Genomic DNA, 24639 nt, shown 5'->3' on the forward strand with positions numbered 1-24639 from the left:
GCCGGCTCTCGGGGCTGGACTGTCGGTGGGAACGCAGGAGGACTCTCACATGGACAGAGCTGCGCGGGGCACAGGTGTAACACATCTGTCATGAGACTGAAGAGGCACACATGAGAGAAAAGTCATGTTATTGTCTGGATGACCTTCACATGGGATTGAGACACTTGAGTTTACTCTTTCTTCATTTTAGTCCGGGTGCCCAGAGCGGCTGTTCTGTGGGAGCAGAGAGAGCTGGTGTTGATTCTTCTGCTTTATGAGTTTTTACCACCAGGAGAGTGAGTCTAAGTGGCCGGGGGAGCCAGCATGGCCAAGGCTCTGCTGAAGATACAGCGCTATTTCCGCAGGAAACCTGTCAGATTCTTTTCCCTCATCCTCCTCTACCTGACCGCCGGGAGCCTCGTCTTCCTGCACTCTGGCTTTGTCGGGGACAGCGGCCCCGGAGGTCGGGGGAGCCGGGACTCTGTTGCAGCTGCAGAGATGGGCAGCCGGACTTCAGCGTCAGGCACTCGGGGGCTTGGCATCATGAGCAGAGTGTTTAAGGAGACACGCAGGTCTGGCCGGAGGTACGGCCCTCCATGGATGAAAAAGACTCATGTGCGCGAGGGCCCGGACAGGGTGCGCAGGGGGGGAGACTACACCAGCAACTGGAACCGTGCTCTTAAAGGACGCAATGCCAAAGACGTGGATGATGGAAGAGGTGGGTCGTACATTTTATAATTTACTATTGCAGTTGTTTCCAATTAGACAGCCTCTCAAATTCAACATCTGCGCCCTGTGGTTTTCTCATACTATGTCGAAACTCAAATGATTTAGTGAATTATCAAAGATAAGATTTGAATTATGCCTACGGTGGTTAGAATTTGCCTTGGGCTTCTCCCACATACAAAATCTGTTTAAATACAATGAATCAACACAGTGCACATTTGTACAGATCACGAAAGGAATAAATAGAATTCACAGTAAGAAAAAAATGAGTTTCAGCTGAGAAAATAATCATCAGTGCCAACAACTGCAAAAATAATTGCAGTGTTGCAATTTTAATGACTACTCTGTGAAACTGAGTTCCTGTGTAAATTATGATTATAACAATTATTATTGGCTAAAAAAAAACCCTATTGTTTTCAAATTAAAATATTAAAGAAATTATCAGATATTAACATTTAATGCAGGCTGATTTATCATTTACATCCATTGGCAAACACACACAGCAGCTTTTGTCCCACTGACACGGCTTGCTAATATGAAAGGGATCCAAAGTAATCTCTGATTACAAACTGCACCATTTTAATGAGTGGAAATTTCTAGTTGTAATTGGTCACGCAGGAACTCTCCTGAGAGAGGAGCCAGATGATGATTATGATTAAGTCCTCTGTCTTTTCTCAGAGCGAATCCTGCAAGGATCTCTGCCTTTGTGTTTCGGCTGTTGCTGCTCTTTGTGTCGCTCGGCACATGTTTGTTCAGCCAAGCTGGAGCTGCTGCACAATCTAAACAGCTAAATGACTTAATGTTTCACTAATCTGTTTATCTACACACAAAGTGTTTTACATACCAGCTCCTCACCAGCATGTGACACCTGATCAAATCAGAAAATGTTTTGAAAACACCAGCAGGAGGTCGACAAATGACTTTAAACTGCTCATGTCTTTGACCTTGACTGGCACAAAAATCCCTCACACGTGAAACATGATCAAATTAGAAGAATTTGAAGATGAACATTTAATGCTGTCTCACTTCTTTCTCATCTCTGGTGTGTTTCTCTCCTCTCTCTGTCAAACACTTCCTGCCCTGTTGGATAAACCATATATTATTAAAAAACAATGTCCACAGTGGATATATCCAACATGTATTCAGACAGACCTCCTGTGGGCAACCAAAGTCATCTCGCCACAGCAGTTTCACTGGTGCTCGTCTCTCCTGAAGGAAATAACATTTAGCAGCGATGCAGAATGGCTCCCTACTGAGTGTTAAATGTGATATTAAATGTTTCAATTATTACTGATGCATTAACATATAATCAGCATAATAATAACGTAGGTGATTGAAGTTGTTCTAAATATAATTACTTTGTATATTTCAACTGATATATTAAATACAGATGTTAAATGAACTGTATATTCCTGTGAAATGCAGTGGAGGACTTGTATAAAGCAGCATGGATATATAGCACATTAGATAAATAGCCTACCTCAAAAATGTTGTGAAGTACAACGCATGAGTAAATATTCTCAGTTATTATCCCACCTTCAGTGATAAATACCTGGTCTGGATAGTATTTAAACGGTTTGGGAGTTTTGGTTTATTCATCCATACCATCTTAAAATAGACCCTGAATGGCCATAAATAGCTCTGTGATTTTACTGGAGCTCCACTGTGATTACGTGGGCTGCTGCTGGTTTCTCCCTCCACAGAGTGCAGTACAGACAGGTGAAGAGTCTTAACTGCCCATAAATATGAAACATGCACTAAGTTGTGAGTGACTGCTGCTCTGTCTGTGTTAGTACTGTGACAGATCAGACTCTGCAGAGGAAAAAGTGGTTCAATCACAGAAAGTCTGAGTCTCAGTGCGGTTGTATCACCCTGCTGCACGTTACAGGCCTGAATGTTAAAGAACAATGTTTTTCTAGCTGCTACAGCGCTGAGCTATTTTTTGTTCACATTCAGAGCCAAGAAGGCAAACATGTTTACAATGTACACATTCAGGCTTTGGGTTATCTGATCAAATGAGGGTCTCTCAGTCTGGCTCAGTCCTCCTCCTCCTCCTCCTCCTCCTCCTCCTCCTCCTCCTCCTCCGCCTATCATCTTTCCCTTTCTGAAATGCTAACCTCACAGGACTGCAGCTAAACGTGATGATAGAGTAATTAAGAGCTTCAAAGAATTTGTTAGCCCTTATACATCCAGCACCACTCATTACTCTGCAGTCTGAAACGTATTCAGAACCGTTAAGAGACCACCACCACCACCACCGCCCCCTTTCCCCACCCTCCTCCTCCTCCTCCTCCTCCTCCTCTTCTCACCGCAAATGCACTCATTCTCTCTGGCCCTGAATTTCAATTTGCAGGGAATATTGCAGCATAAGATGCAGACCGCAGCACATCAACAGACTTGCAGCACAGTACAGAGGCGCACTGTACCGAGGGGAGAGCAGGAGTACACTGGAGGATAAATATACCTCAAACACTGTTGACTTCCGCTTTCACAATGCAGTGGGTACAACGAGGTTATGAGGCAAGGTTATATGTTAAAATGAGAACACCTCACCGGCTAATAATAACATAGACACATCATTTGCATCTGCTGTTCACTCTCGTATCATGCGAAGCAAAAAAAATTTGCTATTCAAATCAGCAGCTTCATTTGAATCAGCATTTCCGCCTCACCATAAAGCAGATTATTTTCCAGCTCAACAATAGTTAGGAGGAAGATTATAGCTGAGTCCTGCAGCTGAAATGCAGGCCTTTAGACCATAACAATTAAAGTAATGCAGGGACTAGGACTCTATGCTTCCCCCATTTAGCTATTAACAAAGGCTCAGAGGGGTAATGGCACAGCACAGATGGCGAGAGGTTTGTTTGTTAAAGGTACAGTAGAGCCCAGTCAGCTTGCTGTAACAGGGAACCGTTTATTAATGAGAGGCAAGGCGCTGTTGAAGAGCTGCTGTATCCCTCTGCAGAGGTTCACTGAGGCCCAGCCCCCACGCACTTCTGAAAAATGCAGAGAGATGACTGCTACTACAGTTACAGTCCACTAGAAGGGGATGTGTCTTTATAAATAAATAAAGATTCTGCCCCAGTTTGGACTTCTCATGTCCTCTCTTACTACACTGTGAAGCCCCGTGAAGTCGATACTGCTGCAGAGAGCGTTCAGTTTAGACACTCAAAAATGATTGTCACTGTTGTGTATGTTGTCTGCGGTGCATTATTATGCCAGAAACCTAAACATATACTGTGTGGATTCTGCCTTTCAAAGTTTCCTCTTGTGTAGCCGACGCGACTAACATCTTAACATCTTTTTTTTTCTCTTTCCCAGCAAAGTACATCGGCTGCTACGTCGACAACACACAGAAACGAGCACTGAGAGGAGTTTCCTTTTTTGACTACAAAAAAATGACAGTATTCCGTTGCCAGGACAACTGTGCAGAAAGGTATGATGGCAGCAGACAACAAAAACACTCCTCCAGTAGATATCCCTTTTTTTTATTTTCATCTAGTAATTCTCACAGGCTGAGATTTAAATTTAGACTCACAAAAGTGAACCTGATGGTGATGACAAGGCACTTCTTTATTTGTGGTGTTTTATAGCGTCACAGTGATGCTGTCGATGTGACCACAAGTTATTGACCAACACAGTGGTCTATGACTAACATCCATGTATAACATCCATACACAGTACAACTAGGCTGAACTAGGCATGTGATAATGAAGATAATGTTATATGATACCAAGCTCCAGTGGCCTGTCATTGGTTTTCTCATGGTATCATTGTAAAAAAAAAAACACTTCACTGCCTAATGAGATTATTGTCCAACTAAATAAAATACACCAAGGCCAAAAGCAAGTCTGTGGCACCTCTGTCCACACACTTGTATATACTTTTGGTCTGAGGCTGTTTTTCATAGTCCAGGGCTCTTGGCTACACCCATGTGGGGAAATCTTAATGCTACAGGGTAAAATTATATTTCAGCCAACGAAGTGCTTCCAACTTTATGTCAGCAGTTTGGGAGAGGCTGTTTTCCTCTTGCAACATAGCAATGCTCCCACGGTCCATGAAGAACTTGTGTTTGAGCCTGTTGGGGGAGAAACTTGACAGGTCTGCTGAGCCCCCATCTGAAACCCCGACCAACCATAGTTAGATGAACCTGTTCCAGGGCCCCAGGGCACAGACAAGCCCACTCTCTGTGCACTGACAGTGATTTGTCCTGTGCTACCTGGATGCCGGTTTTCTGTGCAATTTGATTAAATTCATACTTTTGGAAATGTGCAATCGTGCATAACACAAGAAGTAACCAAGACTTTAAAGTCGTGAGAGCATCAAAACAGGGCCTTGAGATTATGTAACAAGACAGGGCCCACTTTAAGACTCACATCCTGTCAACTGATATTGGTCCTTTTCTGCTGCATATTCACAAACAAATTTTAAATAAATTAGCCTGAGTTGACACATGGGACGCCTGCCTGAGGCCTGGACCGGATCCAACCTGGCTATAACACTTTTTGGATGTTTTTTGGTTTTTGCTCTTGTGAGCCAAGTGTTATCACCCAACATTACGAATGCTCCTGTGGCTGAATGGGACCAAATATCTACCAGCTGGTTCCAAGATTGTATGAAAGCTTTCCCAGAAGAGCACAGTTTGTTTCATCAACATATTTGTATCCATCGTTTTTGGGATGGCGTGTTAGTCAGAGTCAGATGAAAGTTTGACATTTAGGTTCCTGCATACATTTGAAATGAAAAATATTTTTTGTGCATTTGGTCTAGGAACTGTTGTATAATTTTTGTGACAACGTTGTCAGTTTCTTGTGATTGTATCGGGTCAAGACACAAAAAATAGTTTTGTATGCTCTAGTTTTCAAAGCATTATCTCTTTGCGGATCTTCCTTATTAGTCTCCTGTCTCCACACATCCTGCCTCCCTCTGTGCGACCTCGCCATCTTCCTTTTACCTCTTTTTTCCTCCCTGAGGAATACCAGAGACGGCTCTATCGAATGCATTGAATTACACCCATCACTGATTCGCAGAGCGAGGAATAGGAGCGAAGAGAGATGCTTGTTTTCATCTCCTTCCTCCTCTTGCTTCTCGCCTCTTGCAGCCTGCCCGCCTCCTCTCTCTTTGAGCAGCAGGTGAATAAAAACAGACAAAGAAAATGAGGGGCAACAGCACACAAAGGTTTGGATTTGATTGACAGCCGGGGGGATTTATGTGTGAGGGGTGTATTAGATGTCTAATTGCATCCGAAAGGCGTCTTGGGAGTCAAATCCTCCATGAAGCAACAGAAAGGAGTGAAGAGGCCTTGTGTGATAGATTCAATTTTCATTTTTTCAAGTACACTACACTCATTTATAATTGGCTTTGCCTTAGAGCCTTGCAGCATGTCTAACTTCTCTCATCCTTCATCACCAAAGAGAGAGATGTTATTTCACACTAGTGTTTGTATGCGTTTCCATCGTAGTCTCAACATCCTCTGTGCATTTGTTTATTTGTATTGATTGCAGCTTATCCAGTTGCCTGAAATGATAAACTGTATTGGCCTCTGAAGGATTAAGGCACCTAATGAAGGCTCAGAAAAAAATCAGTTGAACCTCTTAGTCTTCCTTTACTAACGATGCCATCTGTTTTTTTTCTTTCTCTCCTGTCTCTCTCCTCCAGAGGTTATATGTACGCAGGCCTGGAGTTTGGAGCTGAGTGTTACTGTGGTCACAAGATCCAGGCGCCCAACGCCTCAGAGAGCGAATGCAACATGGAGTGTAAAGGAGAGAAGAGCAACCTCTGCGGAGGAGCCAACAGACTGTCCATCTATAGGCTGGAGCTGAGCCAGGAGTCAGCACGCCGCTGTGAGTCCCACACTCAGCGGGAAAAAAAACAAAAAAAATCCCCTCGGCCTCATTACAACCATGTGCTGCTGCTCCACACACACTGACACTGCCAGAGCTAGGAAGTAAACTCAAGAAACCCAACGGGCATTTTTGATATTTCATTAATTGGCTCAAAATAGTATAATCATTTATCCACAAAAAATATGTGTTTGATGCTGTAACAATATGAACATTTGAATTTATCACCGTACTGAGAAAGAGCTCAGCAGCACAGAGCACACTGACACACGTAGATGCAACTCTGAAATATAACAAGCCTTGCTGCAGTTCAGAGGGAAGATATTTGTTTTATTTTGGGTTAATGCCACAGTAGGGACCAAGCTGCTGTGTTGTGTTTATCTCCTTCCCCGGAGAGCTGTGCTACCTACGTAGCCCAGCCAGTCGTGGTCGGCATCGTAAGCGCTCGCTGCCTGCCAACAGGGAAACTGAAGTGCAGCGAGTGAAGGAAGGGCTGATTAGTAAAAATGAAAGAGATCTGCGTGTTGAGTTAGTTTGTTAAAAACCTGTTGAAAGACATTGCAGTTTCCTTTAGTACTTTCTGCTGGTGCTTTTTTTTACTGTGAAATTCGTGGAAGTCCGTTTTACAAGGTGAAGTAACTACTTGCATCTTTTTCTTCTTCCCTTTTCCCATTTGTCAACTAATTCGTAGAAATAATGTGTTACCATGAAAAGACTGAGAGTTAGTCTGCATATCTCTGCGGAACATTTATGCAGCTCTTGGGTTGAAATAGTCCTGATTTCCTGGTCGAGGTCGGTTTTGTTTGTTTGTTATTATTTTCATTTCTGCTTTTTGGCTGGCTTGTCACCCATCAGACTGCTGAGTCTGCTCATGTTCGCTCTGACCTCTGACCCTGATCGCTGTCATGTGAGCCCGGCTCAGGACATCACAGAGGAAATGCAGACAAAGTGTCGAGGAGGCTGTTTTGTGGTTTAAGGGGCCTCCAACTGTCGGCTGCCCTGACAGAACAGCATAGATGTCATTCTCTGTTTATTTGATGTGCTGCGCTGTTGTTACAGCCCATCTGAGGATTTCTTCCTCCTCTGGCTTTCATTCATCTTGTATGCATCTTTGATGCATATGCATTGTTTACATTGAATTACCATCTTATAACTTGTTTATAATATATCTTTGAAATACTGCATGTGTGCAAGTAAATGGAGCACACAAAAAAAACATTTCAGTTTCCCCACATGTGAGGGCAGAGAAGGGTAATAGAAACAGGAAGCACTGAAGATATACTGCAGGGGAGTAAAGAAAACATGGCTGTGACATTAAAAATGCAACTTTAAGTAAGAAAAAAGGTCAAAAATAAATAAAACATTAGACGTGCACACATAGCCAGAGCTAATTTACAAGGAGTGCAACCTTTACTTAAAGCTTCACTGCCTTGATAGTTAATACGTTCAGACAACAGTCTTGCTGAGGTGCTGGTATCGGCAATGTGCAATTAGATGAGATGGAGCACCGCAGACGCACTGCTGCATTTACATATTTTATTCTGCTACGCTTCGGCAAGCAAGCTGTCTTCATCATGATATCTGTCACAGTAAAAGGCTTTAAGTGTCTGGTTTCTTTCCTTTGTTATTAAAAACAGTCTGTTGACAGCGAGATAACTTCATAGGTGTATCTGCAGGGCTGACATGTTGACAGCCCAAAATAAATGTGAAATGGATGTTTAGATTTTTCCTCAGCAGAGATTCAAAGTAAAGTTCTCAACCTTTAAAGATGCGATGCGCTGTGGGAGATACTTCTAACTGTGAATGAAAACCGTTTTTCCTTTTCAGTCGTTCTTGTTTGGTGTATTGTTTTAAGAAGCCTGGAGGATAAAAACTGTTATTGTTCATTAGAGTAATTATGCTTTCATGTTCCCGCAATAATAGCAAATCAAAAATAGTTACAATAACAGAATCAAAGGATGAAACAACACAACTTCCAGTGAAAGAGTGGAGCAGCTCTTTTCTGCTGTTGTGGTTTATGGGCTATCCATCAGACTGGAGAGAGGATCTGAGGTTAAAGGTCATCAACACACTGAAGGGATGTGAGTGCTGCTATTGGTTCAGTCCTCTAGCGGGTCACGGCCTCGGTAGGCCGGAGGAGAGTCCCAGTGGGCTCGCTTCTTCAGGGGTCAGTGGATAGAGGCCAAGCTGATGAGAGCTGTGCTCACCAACTATAAGACTGGAGCACACACTGTTTCCTTTTTTATTTTTTATTTTGTCCTGTTGAAGAATAACACTTTAGTTTCTTCTGTCTGTTTCAGATGGCAGCGCCATTTTCAAGGGATGTTTTCATCGACCGGACAATGTCACACTGGCACTTCCTTTCAGCACAGTCATCCAAAATATGTCAGTGGACAAGTGTGTGGACATGTGCACGGAGAAGGTGAGGGAACTTTGAGATGTGTGCGTGCAGTGCATGCATTATACATTTATACGTGTGGGTGTGTCTGCAGTGTTTAACGGCAGCTGTATTCCAGGAGAAATCGCTGGCCGTGTTGGCCGGAGAACGATGTCTCTGTGGCTTTCCGACGCCGCTTTTCTCCCTTCATGAGCTGGAGGATGAGGACATGTGTCTCATTCGCTGCCACGGGGAAGAGTTCGAGAGCTGTGGGAACAACGAGTACTTTGTGGTGTACCAGACGCAGGTTCAAGGTAAAGTTTGGCAGCGCACAGGTTTGAACTGAACAACAGGCATGTGTGCAGTACGAGGTGGACACATGAGGTGAACAGCATTTAATGAAAACACATTGCTGTGCTGTAAATTCTGCACATAATATTTTATGTGCTTTGGTTTAAGCCTAGTTCAATTTAATATATTTACATTTTTTTGTGTGAGTTTTTTAAAAATCATTTGTAAAGAAATATTTTCAGGGGGAAAAAATCAGTTATTAGACTCCTTTTTTTTATCTGTCAGTTGCGATGTGTTTTTGTGAGCAGTGTTTTCTCTGTTCAACAGACTACTGAGGCTTAGCTTCTGTTAATAAGAAGTGTTTTTTAAAGCTGAGAAACAAAACCACAGAAACATGTGGGATGTAAACATCCAGATTCCTCATTCTCGGTTATCCGTATTTTTTTTAACTTAGCAAGCATCTTTACCCACTTTAACGTCACAATGTGGACAATATTGCCCAATTTTTGGGGAACAGAAATAAATCAATCTAACCCATGCACAACAAACAAAGGCCAGTGAGCAACATAACATGGCCACATGCCTGTATTTGACCTTTTCTCCAATTGCGCTAAATGTCTTTGCCGACAACCTTTCAGTATTTAAACATTAAATATTTTAATGCCTGTTATGACGCCACAATAAATCTGGAAGCACTGCCTGAAGATGACGCCCTCACAGAAGACATTTCTGTTATTCTGTACAAATCAATATCTTTGTGTTTTTGTTAGATAACCGCTGCATGGACCGACACTTTCTCCCCACCCGTGCTAAGCAGCTAGTGGCCCTCGCCAGTTTCCCCGGAGCTGGCAACACTTGGGCTCGCCATCTCATAGAGCTCGCTACCGGCTTCTACACCGGCAGCTATTACTTTGATGGCTCCCTGTACAACAAAGGCAAGGCTTAGTATTTATCTGACACGACTCACAAACACATGAATTAATCTGGATTAAAAGTATTCACATGGGACATCATTTCTTTACAGGATTTAAAGGGGAGCGCGACCACTGGCGGAGTGGGAGAACGATCTGCATTAAGACACATGAGAGCGGCAGGAAGGAGATCGAAGCCTTTGACTCCAGCATCGTCATGATCCGAAACCCCTACAAAGCCCTCATGGCAGAATTTAACAGGAAATATGGCGGTCATATCGGATTCGCCTCCCAGGCCCACTGGAGAGGAAAAGGTGAGCAAATAATTGTTATTGTTGTCTTCTGTGTACCCAAGAGATCTACAGTGGTTTGACCACGAAACCGAAGTGGTTTAGCAAAAAGTTTTTTTTGTGGACAGCACGAAGCCATTTCCGGTGCATCAAGCACTGTGTAGGTTGCTGTTTTGAAAAATGAGAAATGAAACAAATTAATCAGCCCTCAGTGTGGTGTGAGATCATGAGTTGTGCCATCAGATGAAACCATCTTGTTTCTTAGACCCTTGTGATACATTATGAAATATGATGTGTACAAGCGCATGCACAATGTTTTCATTCTCCATAGCAATTCTTCCTACTGTATGTGTCATGATTGAAAATAGTACATTGGGCATTTCTCCTGTGGGAGAATTTGATGACAAGATCGATTGTTTTTTTTCAATTCCTGAAAGGTGCTAAACTTTGGGAACAGAGCAATATTTCGTTTTGTGTGTGTGGAGAGAGTTTGTGTTACACAATTTTGCCAAGCAACTTCCTTTTAAGATCATGCTCAAGAGGTAAAAGCTAATTACCCTAAGCTTTCAGAAATAATTAGCTGCTTCATTTCTATTGCAGTTGATGTTAATATACTATAAAACAGAGCTCTGCTGATGTTCCAGTGTTAATGATTTAATTTGTCCCCTTTTATCCATTTCGCTGTGTGATTGATTTCCACATTCTGTCTTACGTGCATGTGTGTCACCCTCCACAGTCCACCATGTGGAACTGTTAATGAATTGTCAGCACAATTTAGTCAAGATAAATTCCTCTTTTATCAACCTAATGATAATAAGTGGTTATTAAAAATGTCATTCTTTTGTAATTGTAGAAATGTCACTTACTCTTCGTTCATACAGTGAAAGCTATTTTATTATACCCCTTTTCAAGATAGCTTTATATTTATTATTTTCTTAACACATTCACCTACTGAAGTGTGTCTCGGTTGCCATAGCAACTGGTTTTGTCTCGTCCGCCTGTGGTCTCTCTGAATTTTCTGTGAGGTTTAATCGAATTTCCAGAGGCTGGAGAGTTGCCGACCCAGCAGTTGTCTCTCTTTGTGGGAACATCAGCACATTCGCCCTGCCATTTCCAATGAATGTTTACTCCTTGTGTTGGTGGGGGAAATAACGCGATGACATCAGTACAGAGAAAGGCTTTTTGACAGCTGCCACTTCGAATACAGAAAGAGGCTGTGGTCTGAGAGGCAGTGTGACATTGTGTACGGGGCCCCACATGTACAATTTGATGCACTCACCTCTGCGGAGGGAGACTGTGGGGCTCGGATGATGTTACAGACACTGATGCCCTGCAGTGTGGCCCCATAAAGTCAACTCAGGGGCAAGTGTAACTTATTTTGGAGGGCATGTCATATTACAAAGCACAGTCTGTGTTATCTGGTGGATTTAGTGAAAGGCGCTTACATAAACCCCTTTTTTAAGTTGCCTGAAGTCAAACCTCTGCTAATAAGAACATAAGTATCTTAACTAAATTTGATATTCAGTCGAAGATCAGCAGAACAGGATGTTCGATTTACAGTTTATTTTGTCATCGTCTTATTTTAAGCTCTACTTCTATTAAAAAGCCTGATAAGAGGGAGGGCCGTCGGTGTGGTCAGAGATGCAGTTTTTTCTGCACTTTCTACACAGCTACTTGCTACTTGCTACGTGCTTTTTAGATCCAGCATATAATATTCTGTCCACTCTGGTACTAAAATTGCCTCCCTCATTGCTTTCTGAGACAGCACTGCGAAATCAGCAGGCTTTAAACTTTAACGACAACCTCTCCTAGCAGTAAAGAGGCGCGCTAATGCAGCACAGCTCCTGCCAGCTGCTGCTTTTATGGGCCAGTAGATTATCAATGAGTAAAAAGTTGCAAGCAAAGGGTTTTTCTGCAGAACCTCTGCAGTTTGATTGACAACCAAGAATGTCCATTTAACTGTCCAGACATTTCAGAGACTTAATGCAGCCTGACATCACTTGCACCAGACCGTGCAAGCTAAATGACATCAGCATTTCTCTGTCATGACTCTCACTTCCCCTTCATTCAGTCCTCATGTTGATTCGTTGGCTATTTCTATTTCCTAATTTCATCTTGGCATTTTGTTTCAAGGTCAGGACTTATTTACAAATGTATTAATCTGCTATAATGGAAAGGCCAAAGTCAACTTAATTTTCAGTATCGCTATATGTAAGTACAGAGGATTGAAATTATGTTTCGCTGACATCCAAGTAAATATAGATACAGCTGCAGCTTCCCTTTACCTGTTTCAGCTGCTCCATTTCCATCTCCAAAGGTATCCCCAATTATAAGAGGAGCAATCAATGAGCAATTCATTTTATTTGCATTCACTTCTAATACAATTTGATTGTTTGGATTTTGTCCTTGTTATTTCCTTGTTTCCCCGACGTACCTCCTCTACCAGCTGTAGAAATCCTCCCCAGTAGCTGCTCATAGAAACTATTAAAGGGACAACGAGGAGTTTCTATTTGGTTATAAAAAAAGTCTCACGTTAATGTGGATGACTCTACGCTACCCACACTTGTTAATGGGCCCATTTTCGATAAATATATCATTTTGTCTCTATCGTTATTTTGTTATTATTAGTGGTGGTAGAAATGCTGGGCGAGCCGACCAGCGTTTCCTTACTTTCGGTTTCGTGGCGAGTCATGAGAATAACGCCGCCGAATCACCGTTTATGGTCGGAACTACGACGGTATGTGATCATCTTCGGACCTCTGACTTTAATTCTTGATGAATGAAAACATGAGTCTGTCTTGCGCCCGGTCAAAGAATTATACGGTACCGCGCGGAGGCTCATAAATGTAGTGTGAAAATGCTTCGCTTTTCCAAAACTCCTCGTTGTCCCTTTAAAGTTTCCATACAAATAGAAGAATAAACAATAAAAATAGTAAATCCTTCTGTCAGAATTGGAAATTCCTGCCCTGAGCATCTATGTGATCACTTGAGAGCTGCTCTTAAACATTACTCCTACACTTCACTATAATTAGGAGTGAAGAGTGAGAGGTGGTAATTTGATAAACGTGCCTTATTTATAGCAGTGAGAAACTTATTACGGGCTCTTTCCAGCATTTTCAAGTGTAATTCTTTAACATTACACACATGCCTTCACATTTCACATTGTGTGTTTGCCATCAGTTTTGTTGAAACAACAAGCACCTGTATATCCTTCATAAATGATTTTGTGTGCTCTTGTTTCTCCTGCAGAGTGGCCCGAGTTTGTGAAGAACTATGCCCCTTGGTGGGCGTCGCACACGTTGGACTGGTTGAATTATGGGAAAAAAGTCCAGGTGGTCCACTTTGAGGAACTGAAGAGAGACCTGTTCTCCCAGCTAAAGGGAATGGTCCAGTTTCTGAGTTTGAAGGTTTCTGAGGACCGCCTGCTCTGCGTTGAGGGCCAGAAAGATGGAAACTTCAAGCGATCTGGGCTGCGAAAACTTGAATATGACCCATATACGAGTGAAATGCGAGCAAACATCAACGAACTGATCAGAACAGTAGATGCTGCCTTGAAGAAAAGAAACATGTCTGGAGTTCCAGAGGAATATATGCCAAGATGATACACGTTTCCTCTTTCCCCTCACTGATTTGAACTATTAATTCAACAGGTTCTGCACCATGTTTTGTAGGGACACATGACTTAAGTAGTTTGTTTTTTGTTTTTTTTTAAACTATTTTTCTGAAAAGGCATAGGCTGGAGCTGTAGTTTGATGAAATCGGTGTATTACCCCCCTGTTTTCATTTTTTTTTACCCATGTTTTTTTTTTCTGTGCTGAAATTTAGCAGCTTCATGCATGGATACAAGAGACAGTTTTGACTGGGGAGCTTTGTTTTTCTCTTTGGCTGAGTTAAAAGAGCAAAAAGCACTTCTTATCCTGCTCTATGCACATGTGGTGTGTCGGCATGTGCACATGCCTTAATGAGAAGAAGGTCAATTGCTGTGGGTACAGAGATCTGACTTTTGTTGCCAGCAAAAAAACATTTTGACTGAAAACATATAACACAGTACACAGTAATATACAGTACCGCACAGTGTGTTGAATGAGCTTATTATGCGCAAAAAAGAAATAACTATTATGAGAAATCAAAACATTACATTTTCCGCTGCTATCACAGTTACAGAATAAAACTATTTTATACACAAACTTCATTGAAAACCTAAAAACTTTTAGCCCTTTGTTAGAGGGAAAATGCAATATGCAGGCTTTAACTACCTGAGGATGATGATACTGTGTGTTTCCAAGTTTTTGTAAGTTATTCAACTTACTGTGTGTAAGAGAAATCTTTCTTTTTTTTTTGATGATGAAGAGAACTCAATTCTCAGCTCCTCATATTCAAGAAGACGACTAATCCCTCTTGAAGGCACTGACTCAAGGAGAGAAGAGGATTTATCTCAACAGCATTTATTTATGTCTGGTGTGCAGTGCACATTATGACTAATTTGGTAGTGAATATATTTTCTAAACACTGGACTTGATGCAGAAATCCAAAAAGCACTTTGCTGTGCAACACTTGCCCCAAAGATCACTGAGGAATTAGGCATTACATTCATGTTGCAGACCGGAGGATACCTGTAGAAGTAGTGATCGTTATAGTTTTATTTCTAGTTCATCATACTGAATGTGAATTCTTTTTTTTCTTATTGCTTTGTTGTAAGGACTGCTATGAAATAGTTAAAGCTGGTGAAAATTTTACTCTTCATAATTAAAAAAAATCTTAACAAAAGTATGAAAAATGCTCAGATTCAACAAACAGCACGTCTTATAACGGTACTCAATGTGCTATGTCATATGCATAAACATAAATAATGAAGACATACATGAATATATATATATATACATATATATGTATATGTATGTGTGTGTATATATGAAAACACTGGCGATCGAGAGACAGAAAACATTAACTGACTTCCATTTTCAATATAATATATATTTTTATAATGTGTGCTGACACATCAAAAATATTTCTATTGCAACAAGCAAATGGGAGAAGCTGTTTCTATTTTTAACACATGCTTTAAACTTTATTGGCTCTCGCTTTCATTGACAAGCAGGCACTTTCTGAACGTAGGTGTTATATTTGAATGTATTTTCTATGGAATGAATGTAATGTGATAAGGCCCAATAAATGAGTACATTAAATAAGCTCCATGGCCTACTCTTTTTACAAAATTAAACGACTAGTTAAAAGGTGACGTGTTTTTGAAGATCAAAGAAAATCTGGATCTCCCCGGGCGCCTCAGCTGCACACATTAAGCCATAAAAGCAGTGCTTTATTCAGTATTCAGACTCTCTGATTAACATATAATATTTCCTAACAAAATAAATACACTAGATAAATTGATTGTTTTATGGTCCACTGTGCATGGCCTAGATTGGAGGGTTCAGGAGTCTACGGCCATGCTAGCAGCTCTGTGATGATTGAAGCTACACACTAACCCCTGCTGATATTTCTATGGTGTCAGTGCCAGTGTGCTTATATTCGCCATCTTATTTGCAAATAAACACTACACACAGAGCTAGAAGCCAGCAGAGGGGCGGTGAAAATTTTGGACACATTAGTTTTTTTTTACCCTGATGATGGCACTATATAAAATGCCAAGAAATTAGAAATGTGCTTCTGACCACCTGAAGAATATGATTAATCTACATTTTGATCAGTTTGAGCTCAACCAACATGTGGTTCTTGAGCTGCTAATGCTAATCTCTCAATGCTTGTCTCTTAACAAGTATAGAGTAGAAGCTTATCATGAAGACTGTAGACGACTGTAAAACCAAAACAATGAGGGGAGAGATTGCAGGACGAAGGGGAACCACAGAGTTTGAAGACAATTCTTGAGTAATTCGTCTTGAGAGTTTTAAGGAAGCTGTTTACATCCCCAAAAATACTGATTTAAAAAAGAATAAAGGTTTTACTGTGACACTGTGACTCACCGTTAGTGTTTTGTGTAACCTTTGGAGTCCCTTTGCCCTCCACTGTTTCAACATTGAAAAAAAAAAAACCCCACACTCTCATTCTTCATATATTTCCTCTTATTTTGTGGGCAGCCAGAAAGTAAATTACTTTACAGAGAGTCTGTGCATGACAGGTATTCACTGTGTCTCTACACCCGCAGGGGAGGGAACATTTTGATCCTGAAGATGTGGCACTATAGGCCTACCATATTCGTCATATTTCTATTTCAGCCTTAATTTTTCTTTTTTTGGTGAAGCCTGAAAATATGTGAAAACAAGCTTCTCTGGTGGCTGGTGTGCAGTGATAGGGGTGATAGATAAAACTGTACCGTATACGATGTACTACTACAACTGAGGTATCTCTGAAATAATAAATATTTGATGCTGCCCATTTTCTGACTGAAAATACATACTGTATACTCATTACCTTTACTGCAGTTTTCCAATTAGGGTTAAGAAGACTATAGATAAATTACAAATACTTTTCTCAAGAGGGGATTACTTACTTACTTAGGCTACTTACTGCAAGTAATGCCTTAATATTTGAGATTAGAGAACATATATCGAAGAGCAAGTCGTAATAGTTACAATTTATTTCAGAATATAGACAGAAAAAAAACAATGAAACAGTTATTGCACAAATCACATTCACTGTACAGTTCTTACACATGAAAAATAGTTAAAAACAAAGCAAAAATGTTTTAACTTCTAATAACTGTGTGTACTGCATCATGACTGCTAATACTGAGTTGTTATTTACTATTCATTTAATTTGTTTAGACAATGAATAGTGGAGTCCAGCTATTTCTTTACTTCTCTAATTTTAAAGATAACTATCTGCACTGCACCAACCTCTACTCAACAAACCCCCAACCATCTGCACCATTTTATTTCATGTACATGCTAACAGCACGGAAATGGCTGGATGATGTGGTGCAGAGATACAACCACAGACACTTTTTTAAAAGGCGAAGGTTGAGGTTTCACAAGCGTGTGAGGTGAAAATGAGAAAAATAGTTCTTGGTAATATTATTGTCACTTTAGTCTCATACTTATCATTTCACTTCAGAAGTCGTCTCAATGCCAACTTTACAAAAAACTTTCTTTCTTTCTTTTTTTTTACTTGGATGTGTGTGTCCACCTCTCCTTAAATGTACAACAATCACAAATGTGTCAAAAGAGAAAAGATAATGATGATACATTTTAGTTTGAAATATATTTTAAAGCCAATTTATTTATTATTATTAGGCTACTATTAACTAAACTTACAACTACAAACAGCTGTTAAAGCTGTTAAAAGTGCCTGCAAAATTACATTCTACTCTGAAAACACAATTTCTGCAATATGAGACTGATTTCACCCATCGTGCGGTGCAACATTAACTGAGCTAAGTACATGTTTCGATGTTGGCTCAAGCTTGATTCTTCAGTTTGTGAGCAGTTGAATAGCAGATCTGTATCCTGCCAAGAGCAGAAAAGTGCGACAATAATGCTCATTTTCAGTGTGAATCAGTATAAATTTGATTTAACATCTTTTTAATTGTCCTGTTTATCAACTGCACCTTTGAAAAGAGCATTTTTCTTGCTACATGAATGCCTAGAATGACACCTCTAGATGTGTGTGGAAGCTCTTCCGTCCACAGAGCTGGACCTGGACAGGTATCGGCTGGTGGTGCGGCACTCCTCTCCCATCGCATTCTTCATGTTTGAGACCACAGATCTCATGAACTTCCGCTTGAAGTCGTTGCCCATGAAAACGTACAGAACTGGGTTGAGGAAGCTGTTCCCTGCTGCCACATAGGTGCCTATTTTGAGTCCAGCAGCTAAAATACTGTGTTCGTACTTATGGGGGTTCAGCTCAAGCAGGACAAACACGTGGTAGGGCAGCCAGCAGATGAAGAAAGCAGCGACTAATGCACTCATCACTTTGAAGGGTTTAGTAGACTTAGTCATCCTGTTGGTGCGAAGTTTGTAGATGATGACAGAGTAGCAGATGATGATGATGATGAAAGGGACAACAAATCCTGTGAGGAAGCGGCTCAGTGCAACAATCTTGTGACTGTATTGGTTTGCGGTATAATTGTTGAGGCAAACAGTCCTACCGAGGTGGGAACCAAGGTCCCGAAAGATCACAGAGGGAATGCTCAGACCGACAGCGGGAATCCAGGCCAGCACCACGACAACAGATGCCTTTTTAACAGTGCGCTGGTTCTGGGCCCAAACTGGAAACATGACGGAGATACAGCGGTCGACACTGATGACGACCAGGAGGAAGATGCTGCTGAACATGTTGAGGAACATAACGGAGGAGGTGAACTTGCACATGAAGTAGCCGAAGATCCAGTCCTCCATCACCATGTAGGCGATGTTGAACGGCAGGAAGCAGCAGAAGATGAAGTCGGAGATGGCGAGGCTCAGGTACCAGGTGGTGTTGACCGTCTTGTTCATCTTGAAGCCAGCAATCCAGATGACCAGGGCATTCCCAATGAAGCCCAGCAGGAAAATGATGACACTGACCACCAGCAAAGACACACACAAGGCCTCGTGCATACACATCGATTTGTGCTTAAAAACTGGTTCCTCGTGTGGAGTCAAATCTTCAGTGTAGTTGTAGTCGTAGTCAATGAATTGATAATCCTCCATTGTTCCTTTAGTATTGAGATCTCTGTGGAAGAACAAGAAAATTATTTTAAATGATTCTATTCAATTTTCAAATAATATAATCAGATTTTTCCATTTAAAAAAATTTAAAAATCTGATATAATCAGATAACATACAGTATATCAGATAATTAAACCTTCATACCTTCAGGACAGACCTTCTGCTGCTGCTGTCTTTGTGGTTGTCAGAGCTGAGTGTGGACAGGGTTGAGCTCTATTTCCTCTATATGTGTCAGAAACACCAAACAACCCAATATCAGCTGACTGAATGGTTTCTCAACACTTCCATCCCCCCAATGCTTTCAGTACTGCATTTTGAGGCATCTGCATGTTCCAAGGGGAGAAGAAAATTGGAGAAGAGATCTGAGTAGTCTTTCATTAATTTCTTCTAAATAACTTTTCAATCCATGTGAAACCAAAATGAGACTTATTTCTCCTTTTTCTCGTTTTCTTTTCTCAGGAACAAAAAGGTGCACAAAATCTCAATATTATATAACGACTCATTTAAAGTTTCAAGAGAGACCTCATTGAGCTCTAAATTAATTCTTAGATTATCTCAACTTTTTTTTTTTTTTTTTCAACTCTCTTTATTGATTTTTCTCATTTTGAACATAGAACACATCAGACACAACAGACATCTTACACATTTACACGTACACGTTTACATAAAAAGGGTCATTTAAATTGTATTAACTTATGTATCTCAAAATGAAAAATAGACAGATTTGATTAATTTAAAAATAAAAAAAGGAAATAAACAAGATTATACGTAGATTATCTCAACTTTTTGTGGCTCTTTTTGCTCTCAGGCAGAGAAATCAGAGCGGTCTTTCTGTGAACTCGATCTACTCTCATCCCAGCCTCTAGATTCATGCATCTCAGGTTGATCTAAATCTGAGCAAATAAAGAACCCTATAGGCACACACTCACTGAATTATAATCCAGATTTAAATATTGTTTGGGAAAAAACACGACTCACGTGTAAAACGAGGCTGAAATGAGAACCACAGTATTGTCTTCTGAGATGTAGAGCAAGCTTTGAGCCGTTTCCTCTGGGTTAGTGAGCACCCATCTTGGTTAGAAGTGTTAAACCAAACTTCTACTGACTCTCCCCTCTGATGCGAAAAGTGTTGCACATTACAAGTGTGTCTGCAATCTTTCTCTTTTCTCTGTTTCTCTTTTTTTGCCAGATGCATGTTATTGGCCAGATGTGTTGGTTCAAACAGACAGCAGAGGAAAGAGTGCTGGGCCACAAAATGTTGAGTGTCTCACACTGTAAACACAATGATTTGATATTTCAACCTCAGATAATGCAGATGTTTCTAATAGCACAGACAAAAAGCAACAGCTGTTGTAAACACAGGTCAGAGAACAGCGCTGCCATCATTACTGACTCAATCAGCCGTCCATGGTTGTCCTGTTTCATGGAGTCATTATCATCAAGGCAGATGCAAACGTTCACAGCGTTCCATGTTTCTCCTGACCTCGAGGAAGCAGCAGCAAGAACAGCTGCAAGAGGAAGAGACACAGATGTTGCTCAGTGAAGTTGTTTTGTTATCATGAGTGAGGAAGGCAGCATTGATCCAAACAGACAACCGGATTTACTCATTCAACCACAACCATCCACTGCTGAAGGCCTCTGAACTATAGTGACCCCAGGTATAAGCACAGACAAAGGGCAGACGAAGCTGGAGATTAAGATAACTTACTGAAGATAGTAATGGAGATGATGGTGCTGCAGAGTCCAGCAATGAGGCAAGAAGAGGAGGCCAGTGCTGAAATTACAGGGGGGAGATGAGGCAAAGGCTGGGGGTTGGGATACAGGCGGTAGGTAATGGACTGAAGCAGAATAGCAAGGAGCTACAAGCTGGCAGTGCGGTCGTGACAAAGCTGTGTAGAGTTCTGGAGAGCTTGATGATGGTGATGAGGAGCAGCAGGTCTGGATCTGCTCTGACTCCTGCACACCTACTCCCACTCACACACTCACACAGAGGCATGCAAAGGGAGTGATGGGGAGGTTACTTCCAGAAGATAAAAAAACTGATTAGTTAGAGGGAGATAAAGAAATTATTTTAAAAGAAAGGTTGAAAAAATACATAAGATGTCATATTATCATAGTAATGCATTTACGTCAAATTCCATACTGAGCTAGTTAGTTTGTTAGTTGGTTATGAAAGTTAGTTTATTGAAACAAACAGTTCACAATAATATTTGGGTCCAAACAATATAATAAAATAAAAATATATATCTTTATAGCTACCTTTGTTCCTTCCTCCAACAAAAGCACAAACTGATGAATTGAAATGAAATGAAACCCTAAACTGTCACCTGCTTCATGATGATAAAAAATAATAAAACTACAGCATTAGAAGACCATTAGTCTCAGACAGTTAAATGTCCGTAAATGCACTTATTGCTATATTTCACAGTAAAGAGCTACCATAACAGAGACCCTAGACAGTCACTGTAAACCATGAATTTAATTAATTAGGCTGTGGAGGCCTCTTGATTACCTTCTCCTGGGCTCACATTATCACTAGATCTAACTCCCAACATCACTCTGGTCATTTTCAACCTAGGCAGAGATCCAGTGGACCAGCATCGCTGAAAACACCTGTGTGTTGTGCAGAGCCTTTAAAGTGAGAATGAAGCAGTCTCAAATGCAGTTTATACACAACATTAACTCTATTGCTGACATCCCCCTCTAATAAAAGGATTCTGCATTGTGTGTGTGTGCGTGCGTGTGTGTGCTGGTGCTAATAAGCGCTTCTAGACATATCACATAATTCATCTTCTGTCTCTTTGATATTGCAAGTAATGATATGTTATGAAAAATTTCTTGGGCTCTGCAGAGGCATCCCACCACTGAATGCTTAATGTGTTTGCCTTTTGTATTTCCCTCTTACGCTGTAGCCCTTTCTTTCAAAACACTTGGCTGAAACAAAGAATAGCAGTAAATCTAATCTATGAAGTGGCTGAGTCAGACATGCACTGTTGTTCTCTGAAACAATGATATTAATCATGAATAATTAACACAACGATTCAATCAACTGCTTTTTGTTGTTTTTACACTGTTACTGAACTATCTGAGACATATTAAATACTGTAAGAATATAATATTCAGTATACAATGTTGATGATAATGCAGATTGTATTACTGACAGTCTGTGCATCACTCCGCTACGAGGATGTTACTGCTGTCAAAAAATGAATGAGACTCTCCAATTAGAGACAGAAAAAAACAACACACATTCACCACAGAATGTGCACTCTGGTAAATGAAAAACTATCTAATTGCATGCAGCATGCCAACCTGACCTATTTAGATGTATTTCAGCTAAATCACTTTCACCATGGAGGCCATGCAGACCTGTCAGTGCCCTGTAGATTGGATTTCCTAATGAAGGTTGAGGTTATAAATAATCGAGCACAAGCACAATAACCAGGTATTAGCTTTCTCTGGGCGGTGCACAGCAAACCCTCTGAGGAAACTCCGAGGATACTGTATATTTCAGAAGCTTCCTTTGCACTTTGATAAAGACCTACAGGCAATTCTGCTTCCTAATCCTATTTACAACAACAAAAAAACATTTTTTACAAGGGGTAATTGAAATACAGTTATATACTGGCACTACAAAGTACAATTTACATTATAGCATTCACACACAGAAAGTCTAGTGCAGTGGATCTGAGCACAGTTACACCCTGGGTTCACCAGCGCAGCACAGTAGGAAGAGGGAGGCAATCTTTCAACCGATGACTTTATTTCAAGCACCTCCAACATCCTGATGGAAGCTCAAACTGTGCTACTCCGATCTCAACAAAGAGGAGGGAACCTGAACACAACAGTCACATTACCATAAATAAAGCACTATGTTCAATTTGACTTTTTGCACAGACCCTGCAGAGTTACAGTGTAAAGTGATGGAGGCACTGTGCTGTGACCTAGCTACTAATATAGAAAAAATATCAAGATTCAGAATAAACCATATTATTTTTTTCATTTCCTACTCCTTGAGCACAGTGCACTAATAAATGTGTCTCTTCATTAATAACTGGCTCTGGAGTTATAACTCCATTGCTGTGAGAAATTGAATACCAACATTTACTGCGTATTAGATAACAAAACAAAAACAATTTTAACCATTTTTTCTCATTTTGCATCTCTGCAAATACTGTGATACAGGAACTGAAGGAGAGACAAGCCATCACAAAAGCTCATAGGAACAGACAAATGTAATAAGCTTCTGTATGTTAGTAATGCCTCTCACATTTTGTGCAATACGTTCATGTTCTTTCCAGAAACATCTGACATGAACCTTAGATATTGTGGATGTAGGTTTTCGGCTTTGAACAGATGATTCTCTCGTTGAGCAATCACTGCATAACTCACTGACATTTGGAGAGGAACTGCGTATGGATGACGTGGAAACTAACTGGTAATGTTTTGTCTCAGCTGTCAACCTCTCTGAGCCTCACTGTGGGAAATTTCCATGACATGTAACGGAAAGAAATGACCTGATCAATAATCCTATCAATCTTTTACATCCCTCCTGCCCCATAAAGTTACAACTGTGGTTATGTCTATTCATATACTGTATATACTCTGACATCATTTCTTAACATTGACTAATACTCATCCACTTTCTCTGCACCACTGATGAATGTATACAGGGATTCACAGAGTTCATTCTTCATCTACAGGCTGATGCTGAAACATGTCTTCAATAACAATGACAGTCACTTATGAAACTTTCCTGTGTGATATACATCTTGATATCAATCTACTAGTTTGTTTTTCAAGCCTTCAAAACCTGCAACACTCAACATTTATCCCTGCAATCGGACCAGCTCTCCCCCTCCTCTCCTGCAGTCCAATGAAGGGTCCTTTGCTGTGATGTATCAGGTTCCTCTCCTGCCAGCCCGAGTGCCATTTGAACTGTACTGTAAAGTAACTTGAGCATTATGACAACGTTAGTGTCTTCTCCTTGAAACCCATTATATAGATTAGAGTGTAGCAGAGATGCAGCATAAATCTGCTTACCTAAAATCCATCACCACAACCAAGATTAAAATGGGCCGAGTTTTTGAATTACAGTATCAGAAATAGATAGCAATCAGGGGTTAAAATGTGGCATTAACCTCAGGAAGTGATGTTGTAATTTCATACACCACCGTTCTTCCTGTTACCATTAGAACTATAATGGTTTTACAGCATTTCTGGAGTGATCCGATATGTGTGATGGGACCGCTGCGGCTGCAGTACCCATGCTGACGTTCATATAAGTCTATTTTTACTTTCATGGACACTCAGTACTCAAGGGTTGGGCCACACCCATCTTCAAACTCTTCATTGTCTTCACTGTAAAGTTTTGCTATTGTCGTGTCACAACTGTCCGCAGACACAAAGAAGCACACACCCACCAACTGCCCATGTCTAACTCCTGCAGTTATATCAACAACAGGTATGGGTGAAACAGTCTTTTTTTGATTTAAAATTGTTGTGGGTGCAAAAAGATTGACAATGATTCAGACAGTAGAGACTCACTAAAAAGGTTCAGAA

The 24639-nt window shown here is 40.8% G+C and overlaps 2 protein-coding genes across 4 annotated transcripts; one reads left to right on the forward strand and one right to left on the reverse strand.

The window, feature by feature from the left end:
- The first annotated feature begins 214 nt into the window (after nucleotides 1–214).
- On the forward strand, nucleotides 215–15503 carry wscd2 (WSC domain containing 2). Its single transcript, XM_083979948.1, has 8 exons — nucleotides 215–697; nucleotides 4027–4141; nucleotides 6364–6548; nucleotides 8849–8970; nucleotides 9065–9239; nucleotides 9987–10151; nucleotides 10241–10441; nucleotides 13667–15503. Exons 1-8 carry the CDS (start codon nucleotides 304–306, stop codon nucleotides 14017–14019), a joined length of 1710 nt encoding a protein of 569 aa, XP_083836074.1. The 5' UTR covers nucleotides 215–303; the 3' UTR covers nucleotides 14020–15503.
- Nucleotides 15504–17092: 1589 nt separating this feature from the next.
- On the reverse strand, nucleotides 17093–20538 carry cmklr1 (chemokine-like receptor 1). Of its 3 annotated transcripts, none has more exons than XM_083979957.1 (3): nucleotides 20471–20538; nucleotides 19222–19400; nucleotides 17093–19081 (listed from the first exon to the last, which is right to left on the reverse strand). In XM_083979957.1, the coding sequence occupies exon 3, from the start codon at nucleotides 19057–19059 to the stop codon at nucleotides 18028–18030; it is 1032 nt and encodes a 343-aa protein (XP_083836083.1). In that variant the 5' UTR covers nucleotides 19060–19081; nucleotides 19222–19400; nucleotides 20471–20538; the 3' UTR covers nucleotides 17093–18027. The 3 variants fall into 3 exon arrangements, with proteins under 3 accessions (XP_083836083.1, XP_083836082.1, XP_083836084.1); XM_083979956.1 differs by lacking the exon at nucleotides 20471–20538 and adding an exon at nucleotides 20056–20097; XM_083979958.1 differs by lacking the exon at nucleotides 20471–20538 and having other exon boundaries at nucleotides 19235–19262.
- Between the last annotated feature and the right edge of the window lie 4101 nt (nucleotides 20539–24639).

This window comes from Trachurus trachurus, assembly GCF_905171665.1.
Source record: "Trachurus trachurus genome assembly, chromosome: 9".
NCBI classification, from domain to species: domain Eukaryota; kingdom Metazoa; phylum Chordata; class Actinopteri; order Carangiformes; family Carangidae; genus Trachurus; species Trachurus trachurus.

Bases quoted from the DNA above. Each gene is read 5' to 3' on its own strand.
- cmklr1 (XM_083979957.1), bottom strand. From the start codon at position 19,059: ATGGAGGATTATCAATTCATTGACTACGACTACAACTACACTGAAGAT.
- wscd2 (XM_083979948.1), top strand. From the start codon at position 304: ATGGCCAAGGCTCTGCTGAAGATACAGCGCTATTTCCGCAGGAAACCT. The intron at 698-4,026 runs GTGGGTCGTACA...TCTCTTTCCCAG, and splicing joins AGACGTGGATGATGGAAGAG to CAAAGTACATCGGCTGCTAC. The intron at 10,152-10,240 runs GCAAGGCTTAGT...ATTTCTTTACAG, and splicing joins TGGCTCCCTGTACAACAAAG to GATTTAAAGGGGAGCGCGAC.